Source organism: Trichomonas vaginalis, chromosome V (genome assembly GCF_026262505.1).
Source record: "Trichomonas vaginalis G3 chromosome V, whole genome shotgun sequence".
In the NCBI taxonomy this organism is placed as follows: domain Eukaryota; phylum Parabasalia; order Trichomonadida; family Trichomonadidae; genus Trichomonas; species Trichomonas vaginalis.
The window spans coordinates 31,394,809-31,409,805 of record NC_067207.1 but is presented as its reverse complement, the minus strand read 5'-3'; the positions used below and the strand labels follow the sequence as shown (position 1 = coordinate 31,409,805).

General features: G+C 34.0%; 11 protein-coding genes and 2 pseudogenes across 13 annotated transcripts, besides 1 other annotated feature; 5 read left to right on the top strand and 8 right to left on the bottom strand.

The window, feature by feature from the left end:
• Window positions 1-14,997: part of a mobile genetic element that runs on past both edges of the window.
• Window positions 132-672, bottom strand: TVAGG3_0437200 (organellar and viral DNA polymerase type B; the record flags this gene model as incomplete). Its single annotated transcript, XM_051234064.1, has 1 exon — window positions 132-672. A coding segment is annotated over one exon (541 nt), but the record flags the coding sequence as incomplete, so codon positions are not given.
• TVAGG3_0437190 (uncharacterized protein) lies at window positions 764-1,237 on the top strand (the record flags this gene model as incomplete). Its single annotated transcript, XM_051234063.1, has 1 exon — window positions 764-1,237. One exon carries the CDS (start codon window positions 764-766, stop codon window positions 1,235-1,237), a length of 474 nt encoding a protein of 157 aa, XP_051103793.1.
• On the bottom strand, window positions 1,528-2,352 carry TVAGG3_0437180 (KilA, N-terminal/APSES-type HTH, DNA-binding family; the record flags this gene model as incomplete). The annotated part of the gene is made up of 1 exon (XM_051234062.1): window positions 1,528-2,352. The coding sequence occupies one exon, from the start codon at window positions 2,350-2,352 to the stop codon at window positions 1,528-1,530; it is 825 nt and encodes a 274-aa protein (XP_051103792.1).
• On the top strand, window positions 2,460-2,834 carry TVAGG3_0437170 (uncharacterized protein; the record flags this gene model as incomplete). The annotated part of the gene is made up of 1 exon (XM_051234061.1): window positions 2,460-2,834. The coding sequence occupies one exon, from the start codon at window positions 2,460-2,462 to the stop codon at window positions 2,832-2,834; it is 375 nt and encodes a 124-aa protein (XP_051103791.1).
• On the bottom strand, window positions 3,467-4,408 carry TVAGG3_0437160 (organellar and viral DNA polymerase type B; the record flags this gene model as incomplete). Its single annotated transcript, XM_051234060.1, has 1 exon — window positions 3,467-4,408. One exon carries the CDS (start codon window positions 4,406-4,408, stop codon window positions 3,467-3,469), a length of 942 nt encoding a protein of 313 aa, XP_051103790.1.
• TVAGG3_0437150 lies at window positions 4,632-4,888 on the bottom strand (annotated as a pseudogene). The gene has a single exon. A coding segment is annotated over exon 1 (257 nt).
• TVAGG3_0437140 (keratin-associated protein family) lies at window positions 5,744-6,133 on the bottom strand (the record flags this gene model as incomplete). Its single annotated transcript, XM_051234059.1, has 1 exon — window positions 5,744-6,133. The coding sequence occupies one exon, from the start codon at window positions 6,131-6,133 to the stop codon at window positions 5,744-5,746; it is 390 nt and encodes a 129-aa protein (XP_051103789.1).
• On the bottom strand, window positions 7,942-8,682 carry TVAGG3_0437130 (organellar and viral DNA polymerase type B; the record flags this gene model as incomplete). The annotated part of the gene is made up of 1 exon (XM_051234058.1): window positions 7,942-8,682. A coding segment is annotated over one exon (741 nt), but the record flags the coding sequence as incomplete, so codon positions are not given.
• Window positions 11,574-12,501, top strand: TVAGG3_0437120 (annotated as a pseudogene). The gene has a single exon. A coding segment is annotated over exon 1 (928 nt).
• TVAGG3_0437110 (protein of unknown function, DUF4107 family) lies at window positions 12,730-13,254 on the top strand (the record flags this gene model as incomplete). Its single annotated transcript, XM_051234057.1, has 1 exon — window positions 12,730-13,254. The coding sequence occupies one exon, from the start codon at window positions 12,730-12,732 to the stop codon at window positions 13,252-13,254; it is 525 nt and encodes a 174-aa protein (XP_051103787.1).
• Window positions 13,805-14,233, bottom strand: TVAGG3_0437090 (uncharacterized protein; the record flags this gene model as incomplete). Its single annotated transcript, XM_051234056.1, has 1 exon — window positions 13,805-14,233. A coding segment is annotated over one exon (429 nt), but the record flags the coding sequence as incomplete, so codon positions are not given.
• On the bottom strand, window positions 14,252-14,677 carry TVAGG3_0437080 (uncharacterized protein; the record flags this gene model as incomplete). Its single annotated transcript, XM_051234055.1, has 1 exon — window positions 14,252-14,677. The coding sequence occupies one exon, from the start codon at window positions 14,675-14,677 to the stop codon at window positions 14,252-14,254; it is 426 nt and encodes a 141-aa protein (XP_051103785.1).
• On the top strand, window positions 14,719-14,978 carry TVAGG3_0437070 (uncharacterized protein; the record flags this gene model as incomplete). Its single annotated transcript, XM_051234054.1, has 1 exon — window positions 14,719-14,978. A coding segment is annotated over one exon (260 nt), but the record flags the coding sequence as incomplete, so codon positions are not given.

Below are 14,997 nucleotides of genomic sequence, written 5' to 3'. Positions count from 1 at the left end.
TCTTTGTTGGGAGTTTATTTTAATCTTCTCTAAGAGTCTCATGAAAACCTTACCGAAATGTTTGTGTAAATAGTCTCTGTTTGGTTCATCTAAAGCTTCGATGTTAAAGTCAATGAGTCTATTGCCTGACTTCACATTTCTCTTCCTATTCTCTTCATCTTTCTTTAACCATCTCTCACCTTCTTTTGGTTTGTCGTCAATGGAACGAATGACATCGTTAGCTTTGCGAACTTGTTCTATAGCACTTTTAAACATCTCTCTTCTCTGTTGTTTCAGTGTGTCGTCTCTTCTTCTTGTTTCACCAACGTTTGCATTTGTTATGTCAAACATCTCTTGACGAACGTCATGCGAAAGAGCTTTACGAGTATGACCAACGTTTGCATTTGTTATGTCAAACATTTCTCTTCTTACTTCATGAGGTATTGAACGTCTATGATATAAGTCAATAGCAACGTCATTTAAAGGAAATGCTCTTGCATGGACTTCGTCCTCGCCGCGTTGCGGCTTTATGAACTCATGAATTCTATCATAAGTTATTTCACCATTGTAGTCATTGAGGATGTCAGCGAGTGCTTTTTTGTTTGTCGCGTAATGTTTTGCAACATCTATGTTAGCTTCTGTAAGAAGTTGTTTTATTTCCGAGTGTTCTAACTTAGACAACTTCCGATACATCTTTAGTAGGAAATAAAAAAATTTCTTAGAAAAAATTAGATTAGATTTTTTTTTAAGTTATTTTTCAAAATAATTTAATATTTTTATTTTAATGAAACACATGCAAGATTGCAAGTTCTTTTCATACAATGCTCTCGCTACTGCCATCAAGAATGAGTTCAATAATGCTTCAAATGTTAATGTTATCTTTAACAAGAAGTTTGTGAAAGAATCTAAGTTTGGTCAGTATGTCAGACCATTAGCTATCGTCATTGACCGCAAACGTTATACTTCACAAGAGTTAGCAGTAGTTTTGAAACAAAAGAGTTTCTTCGTGAATGTCAAAGATACTCATTATACTATTATAAAGAACTCCAACATTGACTTCTTCAGTATTACTATGAATCTTTCCGAACAGAAAGAATATAAGAAGGGTGAAACAAATGTGAAATATTATCCTTCATCTCTGAAGACAATAACGAACAAAGATGTTATACAGAAATTCTTACCAAAGGTTGAAGAAGCTTCAATTGACATTGACGAAGGAAGTGAAATGGTTGAAGAAATTGACCCTGAAGCTATTTAAGCAAAAATATATTTTTGGTTAGTCTTCATATCGATATTTTACAACAATTCCCCAATGTATAAACTTTTCATACGCTTTTTCATAAGCTTTATATACCTTCAGAAATTTTGCATAATCTTTAGAAGCATTTAGATATTGTTTAAATGCTTTGTATGTCTTCAAAAATTTTGCATAATCTTTTACATGTTGTTCGTTCTCTTCTTCTGTCATGAGTTCCGAATATTCTAAATTCATGTTCTTTCATATGAGATAAAATTTTATAAAAAAAAATAAAATTAGCTTAGATTTTTTTATTCTTCCTCTTTGAAGTTATCGAAATATTCTGTTATTTTTTCCTTCAGTAATGGTAAGTCTTCTTTGAATGTAAGTATTGTGCAACCTTTGATGTCATAGTGTGTTTGAGGTAACGTATCTTGAACTATCTGTTTAACATCTTCATTTGGTGTCATTGAAATCGGTAAGTTTTCGCGATAGAACCAATTTCTGTCAGATTTGTAAATCTTAGCAAGGTCGTAAAAGCTTTTGTTGTTTCTTCTGACTAAATGCAACATAACCATATCTCTGTCTTCTTCATTTTCCATCTCTTCAGTGTAAATCATATACTTATAGTTCTTTTCCTTTCCTTTTGGTACCGAACGTGGTATTCTTTTCTGTATGTTTTTGTCTTTTGCTTCAATGACTTCATCTTTTGCTTGAAGTTTCTTTTCCATCTCTTCACGTTCTTGTCTATGAATTTCGTCAAGAAGTCTGTAAATATACCAAGCATAACGAGGCGAAGCCCACATTGCAACAGCATTTACAAGAAGTCTATGTACATACCAACCTCTCAAACCAGGAGCCAAATTTTTACGATTTTCATGTGTTTTATGCAAGACCGAGAATTCTCGGTCTAGAGAAATTTCACTCAAAAGTTCTTGTGTGCTTTGGTTTTTGAACCAGTCGTCTGCGTGTTTAGTATCTGGAGCAAAACATGCTGTCAAAATACTTTGCATTTGGTACATGTCATCTTTGACCGAACGAATGAGACGTAACTGTTTGTTAAACTGAACCCACTCGTATTCTTCACTTATGGCTTCATGAACGATAGCAGTTGTTGTGTTCTCTGTTGTTGACATTACTGTCTTTATATTCCGGATAAAAAAATAAATAAAAATAAAACTAACTTTATTTTTTCTGAGATAAACACTATTTCTTCACAACATTAAATTTTATCCTGTATGAAATGACTTTAAAAAGATTATTGACTGACTTCGAATACTATCTCATTGACGCACTGACAGACCCTCAAAACTGTGTTGAAAGTTCTTTAAGCTTTAAGATTGAAGGTACGACGCATTTTGTCTTCACTTACGTATTGAAAGAATATGACCGTTATCATAACGAAGTGAATCAAACACTAATAAAATTTGTAGATAAAAAATTGGTTAACAATGAATATTTTAAACGTGAAGACCCAAACACTGCTGGAGATGATGAAGAATACAGACAAGTTATTGAAAAAAATAACGCAAGATTAGATGCAATAGAAAAGAAGTTTAATGAATGTCTTACAAACACGTATGAATATCTTATGCGGTGGGAAGCTAGATGGAAATAAATTTACGTCAAATATGCAATTTATAAAATCTTATGTCGACAGGCTACGTAGCACAGTGGTCTAAGGTGGTGTTATGGAGGGGTCAGGGTCTGTGGTTCGAACCGCGACAGCGCCGTATTTTCTCATTTTCTCATTTTCTTTGTTTGTCTTGTTTGTCGTGAATAAAAAATGTCATAAAAGTGCTCTATCTTCCACGGGAATAAATAAAAAATTTACTTTATTTCTTCTTTATTTCTTCTTTATTTCTTTGTTCCCGTGGAAGAAGGGTTTTGCTGTTTTTTCTCAGCCGAAATCAATGATTTTTTCATTTTTGGAATCCTTAGCGAATGAGGAATCTTTTCTCTCGTGGAAGCTTTGACCAAAAATAAAATTGAGGTGAAGAGGTGAGATTTCACCTGTTTTTTCACCTCTTTTTTCACCCTCATGACTTTGTCATAACTTCTTCGTAAATGCTTTGTCAAGATTTCATCGTAAATGCTTTGTCAAGATTTCTTCGTAAATGCTTTGTCAAGATTTCTTCGTAAATGCTTTGTCATAACTTCTTCGTAAATGAGTGTAAATGACCAAAAATATAATTGAGGTGAAGAGGTGAGATCTCACCTCTTTTTTCACCTGTTTTTTCACCTCTTTTTTCACAGGCGTTTTACATGAATTGTACGATGTATATTTGAAATCCTAAACAATTTCGTAGCTTCTATTTCTTCGCTGAGGATATCAAAAGTTTTAACAATGCCGAAAGTCTCTTTATATTTCTTCTTGACGTCAGACAGAAGGAAATCTTCTGCTGTTGGATAGTTTTTGTTCAGAAATGTCAACATATCCATTTTATCTTCTGCTGGCTTTTCTGCTTCTTTCTTTAAGTCTGCATAGTCGTTTCGCATTCTTTCTATCTCTTTGACTGAATAGTTATATTTCCTAATTGCTGCTTTACATTTTGAACATTGCGGATTCATTTTTGCGTTATACATTGAAATAAAACCAGCTAGAACAACTAAGGCGTCAATGGTTTTCTTTAACTCAAAAGCTGCTGGTTTTATCTGTTCGTTCCATACCTTACCTCTTCTATCTTTATCTCTTATCTGCCATACACATTCAGCAACTAATGAAACAAAGTTGTCGTATGTCTTAAACTCCACCGATTTATATATGTCAGAAATATTTTTATAAACCATGTCGCAATCTTTGTCCATAACTTTATGGTTGCAATGATATCCTAGAAACTCATAGTTAACCTTACGTATGAACTTCTTTATTTCTACTGAATCAGTTGGTTTCACTTCTATTTCGTCGAATTCAGGAATAGTTAGTTTTTGCTGTTGGATTTCAGGCAATTTGGGTAAATGGTCAATAATGTCCTGCATTTCATAAAGATACTGTTCATTTGTTTCATCTTTCGCACTACAGTCTAAATTACTTGTTAAAAGTTCTTGCTTTATTCTTTGTATTTCTGTTTCGAAAGTAAATGAAGAAGGAATGAAGCTTTTCATCTCTACTAACATTGACGTAGGATTCATGACTAACGAGTTTGGTGCTGTTGTTGTTTGAATTGTTGTTGTGCCGATTGTTGAAATCATATCTTTTATACAAAATAAAAAAATAAATAAAAATAAAACTAACTTTATTTTTTCTGTCTTAAGGAAATTCATGAAAATTCACGGGGGTGAAAAAACAGGTGAAAAAACGGGTGAGATCTCACCCCTTCACCTAAACATTATTTTTGGTGTAAATTTATGAAAACATTAATGATATCATGATTGTTCTCATTCATGTCTGATTTACATCTAATGAAAAAGTTTAGATGAATTTTCTTATTCTTTCTGGCATATTTTTGTCTTTCCAATACTCCCGCTCTAATGGTCCCAGATGTGTTGGCTTCGACTCTCTCAAGTTCTTAGATGGTATAACATCTTCAACGCCTCCTTCATATCTTACTTTATAAGTGTCATCGTTTGTGTTGTAGCCAAGTATTTCAATAACCACTCCTCGCTTTGCTTCGTCAATGGTTTCAGCAAGTTTGCCATTACTACTTTCAACTAATTTATGACGAGGGTAAAATGCTATGGAGTCGTCAGCAGCTTTTATAAGATATCCATTACCTTGCGTAGAGTCTACTATATAATAATTTCGACTTAACCTTAAACGTTTCTTTGTCAACGGTTTGTCGTCAAGAACTACACGAACTTTTGTACCAGGAATGAGTGTAAATTGTGTTGAATTTCTGATATTTTGTGTTTGACTTAGTTTCTTTTGTATATACTTTTCTTCTTGTTGTTGTGTCATTGAATTTGGTGTATGTCCTGTTGTAGAATGTGTTTACTTCGAGAAAATGTTTCATTGTTTCTTCGGTAAAGTCTCGCTCTTGATTTAAATCTCTGAGAGTCCTTATGAAGCGGTTTATGATGCCGAGTATGTTATGGTTATGGTCTTCAGTAGTGTAGTGAGTTATGTTATGCTTAATGAGAAAATCTGTGATTTCATTGCTGAGGTATGCACTGTCTTGGTCTGATGTTAAAGTACTTGGGCTATGTTCTGCTACAAACTTTTGTAAAACTCTTAACACTTCACGAGTTCCTTTATTCCTCATTGGATATGCATATGCTTTACGAGTGTTAACATTTATGAAGATGAGGAATGGTTTATGGCCACATTTTCTGCTTTGAATGAGAGTGTCAAATTGGTATGCGTCAGGAGTGTTGGAGTAAATTGGTAAAAAGTAGTCGTAAGGATTTATTTTTGTTTGATGTACAACATTTTTGTCAAAGAACCTTTTCACTTCAGCTCTGTTAGTAAATCCCGAACTCTTTGCAGCTTCATTGAATTTCTTAAAAGACCTCCATGGATGTTGTTCGAATACTTCTTTCAAGCTCATTTATGTAAAGTTAAAGATTTTATTCTAGGCTCAAGCGCGTTCATTGAACTCTATACCATGCGAATACAGTCACAAATGGTGGCATATAATCTGCACCCGAGCCTGTTGGATTTGTTGTGAAAGTATGTGAATGATTTCCTCCTGGTTCAGTTGGTCGAAAAGTCTTTTTTGCTGCATTGTTATAAGATGGAGATAAAACGTCATTGCCAGCTTCATACTCTGAGTTGTATAATGGGTGGTCTCTTAATGAGTGGCTATGGTCGCCAGAAAAGTTTGTAGTTCCTGTATGAGTGTGCGGTGGAAGGTTTGCTTCAGTAATTTTCTTCGAACCTCCTGTTTGCTTTGAATATCTAGCACAGTATAAGAATTTATCTACAATCTGTTCCCACGTACCGAAACCCAGAACTGTTGCTGGATTTGTTGAGTTCATTGACGTATAAATAGAACCTATAGGATATAATGTTTGAAGTATTTCTGTCTTTAATGTTTGAAGCTCTGTTTTGTCAGCTTTCTTATCATATAAATCTTGAGCAGTGAATTTAACATTATTTTCATCCTCCATGACATAAACATTTCTACATCTAATGTATTTCATCGTCGTTATGTTTTCCTCCGATGTTAAACCTTGTGGAAAGTTAGGAGGTTTCCATATATAATGCATCCCCACCAGTTCCTTCAACCGTTCCTTCAATACTTTCTATACCAACAGTTGTGAAGAAATCATGTGTATGGTTCTTATCTGCTTTCTTATCTAACATTGCTGGTAGTTCATGTGTTTCAAAGTTTCTGACATGACCTTCAATGTTCATACATTTACTATTTAAGGAGTTTAGTGTATCTTTTACGCTTGTACTTGGATTCTCTAAAGGTGCACTTGAACCAAGGTATAGTTCAATATTATGTCGTCTGCTCTAACAGTAGTGAAGGATTTATGTGTATGGTTCTTGTCGGCTTTACTGTCTAAAGAAGTTTGAAGTTCATTTATATCGGAGATGTTGTGTTTATGAGATTTCAAAACTTTGTTCATTGCTTCGAAGTTCAACTTTGTCAGCTTTACTTTTAATAGCATCTTCAAACGTTATTTTTGACTTAACTCTCAAAGTAAATCTTGGTTCAACTAATACACCTTTAACAGAGAAAGTAGAGGCATAAATTTCATCGTTATAACTAAATGCTTCTGTGCTTTACCTGTGTCATACTGTACAGTACAGCTTATGTCATAACCTTTAGCACGAATGTATTTATATCTTCTTTCATTAACATCTTCAGTCTTATTCGTTCATTCGTGTTAAATATCCATGGTAGTCCGTTATAATCTGTTCGTCTGAACTTATATAATGAACATGGTTTTTATCTGCTTTTTCGGCTAATTTCTCATTAACATCATTCACTTCTAATTCAACTCTTCCGCCAGAACTCTTATTATCATTAATCTTTTTCATTAATTCGGTAATTACGTCATAAAGACTATATTCTGTTTTCGGTTTTGTAAATAATGAGTCAAAATTTCTTTTCATCATTACATCGCTGACATTAATGATATCACCAATTCCTTTTTCATTTATTCTCTTCATTAATTCTGCAATAATGACGAATATATAATCTGTTAATTTATTCTCTTCATCGAGGGTTATAGAATGTTTTGAAATTGAATCATTAACTCCTCTAAATAAATCAATAACTTCAGGATACACGTTTTTAATGTCTCGAATAACCCGACCAGTATCCTGTTGTTCATGTTCTTCGTTCCCGTCGTTACGTGGTTTTATATCTCTAACCATCATCAACGCAGCCATAACCGGAGGGTTTGTTGCTACCTGTTCGAAAATCCGTCCGTTATGTATGGTATATCTAAATAATTTCTTTGTGTTTGTTAAAACATTTGAAACAAGTCTTTTAAACCATCTACAAAATTTCCTGTTTCACCTAATGTTCTTGCAGCATTTACAAGCTCACCCATTCCCGCTTTTGACCCCAAAACGTCCATATTGCATTTATTTCACTCTGTATAGTTGTCCATTCAGCGAAACTAATACCTGCATTCGCTAAGCTGAAAATGAAATTCAGTGGATCGAACTTAATTCCACCTTCTTTTTCAATTTCAACGAACTCACTAACATGAGATTTTAAATATTCTTTCGTTAAAATTGTTTTCCCCGATGTTATGTCATTAACGAAACTATCACCGTCAAAAGTTAACGAATTCAATTTCGTCGTTGATGCTTTTATTTCATACACCGCTTTATCGATAGTTTTTGGCTCACCTTCTTTAGAAGCATATGAAACATTAATGAATGAATTATATGTATTCGTGAATGAGTTAAAATCAATGATTTTCATTAATGACGCCTTTAATGATTCATTAACTGTTGAATCCCTTAAAACAATTACTGAACTGTCATTTATGAAAGGTACACTGCAAACCGTTGAGTTTGGATCAAATGCTGTAGTTGGTGCAGGAATATTAATGATATAAGTCATTAAATCATTAAGTGACGTAAATAATGTTGTCGTTTTTGATTTAATTTCTTTAGCATCTGTTATATATGGTAATTTTATTTCTGTAGTTTCTGAATTAAAGATATTCGCTAAAATGTTTTGTAAACTGTTTTGAACAGCAGTATAAACCGTTGAATCCGGAACTCTTACGATTTCACCGTCCTTAATAAAAGGCATTGCACATGGTGTAGTGCTTGGGTCAAATCTTTCGGGATTATAATTCAACATATATTCTAACGCTTCATATACAGACTTATATACTGTCGTGTCGTTCTTCATGACAACTTCACCATTTACAATGAATGGCATTGTACATGGAGTTAAAATAGGGTCAAACTTTTCATAGTCCTTCCATGTTATGTATTTCTCGGTATTTCCATCAGTGATAACAATATATTTGTCAGTAAGTGTGAGAGAGTATTGACCAAAATATAAACGTTTAGCTCTGTCAGCTTCATACGCATATGCAGCTATACTCATATTTTAAATGAGAATAAAATGTTGTTCTATTTGCAAAGTACAGACCCAAACGAATACGGGACAGTAAAACTACAAACAAACTTAGGTCTACAGAATGAGCCACTTGCATTCAGAATGGTTGACTTCAATACTATCGCTTCATTCGTTATAACAGATGAAACAGATTTCATGGAGCTTGAAAATAGATGGAAAGAAGCACGAAATAAGATTTCACAATAATGTAGAATATAAGATGGAAACATTAGCTGGAGTGTTAAATGCTCTCATAAATACTACAATAAACAAGGATAACGAAGAAAACTTAATGAATGTTAAACTTATTGCAGGAGTTTTGAAGTTCAGTTATGCGAAGGAGTTTAAGATACCAAGAATGAGTCATAGAGTACAACTTCTTTTGGGTGCATACCATATGACATTTCCTTTGAAAAGTGTTGACAAAACGATTGAGATGAAATCTGTTCCATACGTATGTTATGGTAATTGTTTGTACATTGAGTCTAAAATAGCTAATGTCACAGGCATTTCAGGAGTTAATAGTAAAGGTTCAGTAGAATAAATCCTTCTGTTATGAAGTAAATTCAATGTTCATTCCAAACGTTCCTGTCATAGCAACTCATTTAGGTAAATGGGTTCGCATTAGTCCTCATAATTTGAAAGACATGCAATTCAGACTTGTTGACTTTCAAGGAGAGCCTGTAGAACTGAAGGCACCAGTGCGAATGACTGTTGAAGTTGACTTTTTAGAAAATATTAAATGCAACAGCTTACAAGAGAACTCAGAGCTAAAAATATAAAGTATGAATGTTATGTATTAGGTCATGAACTTTGGTTGTTGCTGTTTGATGAAACAAATGAATTAGTTATGTCAGTCAAGAGAACAGAAAAATATTGTGTTAGTGAAAACTGCACCAAGTCAATAAGATTAGGTTTGCATTATGAAGATGAGTTCGATACTGTTGAAGAAGTTTTGGGATAATTGATATTACAAAGAGCCCTCCTGACTGCTTTAATTTACTAAAACATATTTCAAACAAAGTTTATATTCTGTTGAAAGTTTTGTATACTCGTTCGAATATTTATACTTAAACTCAACTCCTGTAGTTCCTGGTGTTTCAATGATGCGGATGTTACCTATTTTCATGAATAGTGGAGTTTGACCACAGCATTCGATTTCAGGGTCGAGATAGTCAATGACACATTGTTTCCCTGTTATTCGTGATATAACATTTTCAAGGTCCTCCTTTGTTAGAATTATTTGGTTCTTGCTTATAAGATTGTCAAAAGCTTCTTATCGTCTTTGAGTAAAATTGTTTGGTATAACTGAAGAAGGTAATGGTCTACGTATCTGAAGGATTTGTTTGAACATTTGTGTAAGGTTGTCGTTGGCTTCTCTTGAAAGAATTTGGTCCAGTGGTGGATACTCTAACTTAACATCTGATGTAGCGTTAGCGTTTGAAGCTGTGTTTAAAATTCACCCCGACTTAAGTTCTGGTTCTTTTTCTTTCAAACACTCTGAACTATAGTTCTTTATGACAATATTGTTTGTCGTTCGTGAGTCAACATTTGATGTTGGTTCAATTGGAACATTAACGGCACCAGCTAAGATGGATTTGCTTCTCATTTCATATAGAATAAAAACCTTTTATATGTATGAAATGAACAATATACTCGACAAGGGTTTGAATGTAAAGCTAACGAATGAAAATATTGTTGAATTCACTGAGACAGGAGCTGTGTATAAAGATGTAGAACTACTGAACAAAAGAGCTAAGGGAAGAAGCAGGAACATGAACAAAGGGTGGAAGCCTATAAAAATTTATGTCAATGATGGCTCAGGAGGTTCAAACATAAAGTATGCAGAAAGTTATAGAGTTTATGCTCTCAAAGGTGAAAAGCCTTCATTTAAGAACAGCTATTCTAACGCATATCCTCAAAAGCTAACGGATGGGGAAGTGGATGATATGAATGACAGCAAAAATATTAACAGAAATGGCGACAGAGATGCATGGAATTTGTTTACCATCAGTCAATTGAAGGTTAAACTTTAAAACAATGTTGGTCGTTCCCATGGAATATTTTTGACTTTAATGGTATTAGTCATGATATGAATCTCAAGGTATGAACGAGGAGAGATGAGAGACTTATATGCTTCCCAAATTTCTTCAAAAGGTAATGTTATACCTGACTGTTTCCAAATGAGTTCAATATCATAACGTGAGAAACCTTGAAAGATAACGAAGTCAGTTATGAGACGTTTTATGTTTAAAGCTAAAAACCTCCATGTTTGCATAAGTATTGCTACAGTTAATGGTAATGTCTGACTTTAGTTATGATGTTAGCTAATGGTGAGTCTGGCTTTGAAACTAAACCTTTTCCGGCGAAGTCGTCACAAACAAAGTGTTTGAAGGATATTTTTTGAAGGGGTATTTTGAAAGTTTTGATAGAATGTAGTTTGTAAGTCGTTTCATATCGTAAACTCCTGAGTATTGACGTAAGTGGTGTTTGTCAATAATTCTTTCCATCTCTCTGAAGTCTTTTGCATTCCTGACTGTATAAATTCAACGATGGCATAATATTTCCTCTTACGTCGAATGTAACGTTGAAGAAATTCAATGAGTTCGCTGTCTGGAACTTTAACGACAGAGGCTTGAACTTTTGACATAAATGTTTTCGCTGTTGAGTCCATAGAGTCTGAAGTTGCTGATATAATGATTTGGTCATAAGTAAGAGTCATTTCCTAAACGTTCTGTTATGAGTATATGACGAATGAGGTTAAATGTCTTACCTGAACCATCTTTCCACAATAGAAATACACACCATTTGAACAGAACTCATAATCTTTGCTGAAAGGAAGAATAAGAGAAGAGTTAAGTTTGTCTGTAGTTTCATTCATGTCTTCATCTACGTCATGTATTAAATGCTTCATTTTATCTCCATTAAAAATGCAAGTCAGAAATATTCAGAACATAGCACCGAGTCTAACTGACAAGAGTATAAAGATATACTATGAACACGTTATGATGAAACCAACCAAAATTCAAGAAAGTCAGTATACTTATGAATATCCAAGACACTGGGTAGAGTATGTAGGAGGTGAGAAAGCTATTGAAATCAGACAGGTTCGAAGTATTCCAGCAGGAAGAACAATATTATTGAAGAACTTTAATGTTTTGAGATATAATGATGAAACAAAGAAGCAAGATAGTTTCCCTGTTGCTGTGTATGTGAACTAGACACAGGAGATGACATGAAAGTTTTTAATACAAAGCTTCAAACGGTAGTGAGAGAACAACTTACTGCGGAAGGACATCCATTACCTTCAGAAGTTACCATAGCATATAATTTTGAAACAAACTCAATAGATTTTAAAGTCGTCTCTGCAAAGAAGTCAGGTTTTACATTTAATGAAGCAGATGTATATTCGAATGAAAACTTCAAAGCTATTGCATGGTTAGATAATGACGATTGCTTTAAGAAAATATTTAAATTCAGTGACTCAAAGATGTCAATAGATGACCTTCGTGGAATGTTACCATCGACGTTTACAGTAGAAGGTTCAGCAGGATTGCTTACAAGATTGTCAATTGGTGGTATTTGGTCTCGTGAGAACATTGTTATAAAATCCAGTATAAGTGAATTTGCTGAAGAATCTATATTATGTCTTTCAAACTACATGTATTCGCCGCCGAAGCATTATAGTATAACAAACTTTGTCAGTAAGTTTAACATAAGACTTGTCGAACCTTCTTCAATGAAAGATGTTGTGCTACCTAAAGATGGAAAGGATGGACTCATTATTGAATGATTTTAATTGCATATTAAATGAGTTTGTTCTTGAAGGTCATTCATGATGAAATAACTGTTGTAGAAGATGTTAGCAATTGTTCAGACATTTTGAAGCGTATAGATGATATAAGAAATAAGTTAGATAGACCGCAAAGCGGTGAGGGCGAAGCCCGTGAGAATGTTTATGTTTCATTGACTTTCTCCAGTAACGAGAACTTTTATGAGATAATATTGAAGAGAGATGATTTTAATATGGTGTAAATGGTAGCTTGGGCAGCTTTAGGCGCAATGGGAACAAAAGCATTAGCATTTGGAGCAAAAGCACTTGGAGCTTATGACGCAGTAAATAAAATGAGTGGAGGAAGGGTTTCGAAGACATTAGATGCAAATAAAGGGAAGATTGGAGGCTGGGTTGCAAAGAAGTTAAGATTAAATAAAATAGGGCTCATAAATAAAGCATCCAATTTGGTTGCGACTGAGTCAGAAAATGCTTTAGGAAAGGACGATGAGTTTGCAAAACACGCAAAAGACTTTAATGACCAGATGAAAGGTGAAACAATGCATTTAAATAGAGTCGATGGAACTAAAGAAAATGTTTCTTCTCCACCAGTAGTTCTTCCGTATGGTCCCTATGGAATGTATGGAAACCCTTACGAAAGACCATTTGATCCATTGACTGGTGGAAGTAATTGGTATCATTACGGACGAAGAAGAAAGACAGTCAAGTTGGAGACAGACGTGAAGAAAGCAACTAAAAAGAAACCAAGGAAGAGAGTTATAAAGTAATGAATTCAAGTGGGTGAAAAAACAGGTGAAAAAAGAGGTGAGATCTCACCACTTCACCTAAATTTATTTTTGTGCTATGTTTTCATACGTGTGAGGGTGGTGAGATCATTTATTTTTTATTTTATTTTTTAAAATTATTTTTATTTTATTTGGATGTAATGACAGAACAAAAGCAACTCATACAAATCAAAACATATAACAAACATACATTTAAACATTTATTCTTCCTTCCTGAGCATAACATGTTCTTTCAAATACATCCGAGACCAGTTGACTTTTCATTGACTGTGTATAAAGATAGAAATAGTTATATCATTAAACCATACGATGACGAAGGTAAGTTATGTAAATTGTACGTTAAGAAGTTAGAGAAAGTTTATGGCTTCAAGTATGACTACAATAGGGTTAACACTGATGATGAAGATATTGAGGAAAATTTATGAGAACATTAGTGAAGTTGTTAGTGAGAACGATAGTGAGGTGAATTGTTGGCGGCTTTGTAAATATTTAAGGTTAAGTTAGTTTTTGCGTTCATGTTGTAAAATATACGTTAACGGTTTTGTAAAGTGTCAAATTCACAAGTATTGGGTAAGGTGGAACGCAGTGCCACCATACCCAAGACTTGTATACTAACTACTGCATAGAAAGCGTTATCGAAACCAATCCAAAATCCTGGTGGGTTTGTTTTATTGGAACCTGAACCAATTTCTTTATCTACAATAAATTGACCTTCCATTTTATACGTAATGAATGTATTGTAAAGGTCCAACATATTTTCACCAGGAGGTGAGAGATTGAATGTTACCCATGTGTTATCTTTAGCAGTTCCAGGTTGTGATGGAATCTTTGCGTCAGAATATTTTCTATTAGTGTCACCAATTTGAACTGCATTGTCTATGATATCGAAATATGAGCGAATCTGATGAATATGCTCTGCTGGAGTAAATTCGTTTAACTGTTCGTTCTGCATGTATTTACTTCAGATAAAAATATCTATTTACTTCATTATTCTCACTCTTCTTCTTGGTATTCGTGGTGGAAGTTGTTTCTTGACATTTTCAATGAACTGTACATTCTCTTTTGTCTCAACTTCTTTCACTGGCGGGTCAGGATTCTTTGACTCGGTTTGTTTTTCAATGAAATTCACGAACTTTGCAATAAGCTCTTGGTTCGTTATTGAAAGTACATCTGGCTTCTTTTCTTCTTGTTCTATTGGTGGCTCAGTTTGAACAGAAGGTTTTATATGGGCTTCACCCTTACCATACACCTTAATGTTGTCGCTTTCTGCATTCGCTAATGGAACCTTTCTTTTTCTTACGTATATTTTACCATCTTTACTCTGACTTACGTAATAGAAAGGATGTTGTATTCCTCTTGCGTCATTTAATATAATAGACTCTCGTTCTGATTTTGACAAGCTCATTTTACATCGGTTAAAGTTTTAAGTTTTTTATCTGCAGTCAAATGACTCAGACAAGCCCTACGGACAAGACCCAAGGGGTCATAGATGTTGAAGCATTGAAGAAAGAAATTCGTGAGCAAATTTTATCCGAACTGAAGGAACAAAAACAAGAACAAAAGCCAGAGAGACCAAAGAGAAAACTTAGTGAAAAACAACTTGCTGCATTAGCTGCTGGAAGACAAAAGAACCCAAGACTGCTGGCGAAGAAAGCTAGAGAAGAAGCTGAAGCAAAAGCTAAAGAAGCAAAGCAAAGAAAGAGTAAATGGTTTATTTTTATCGGA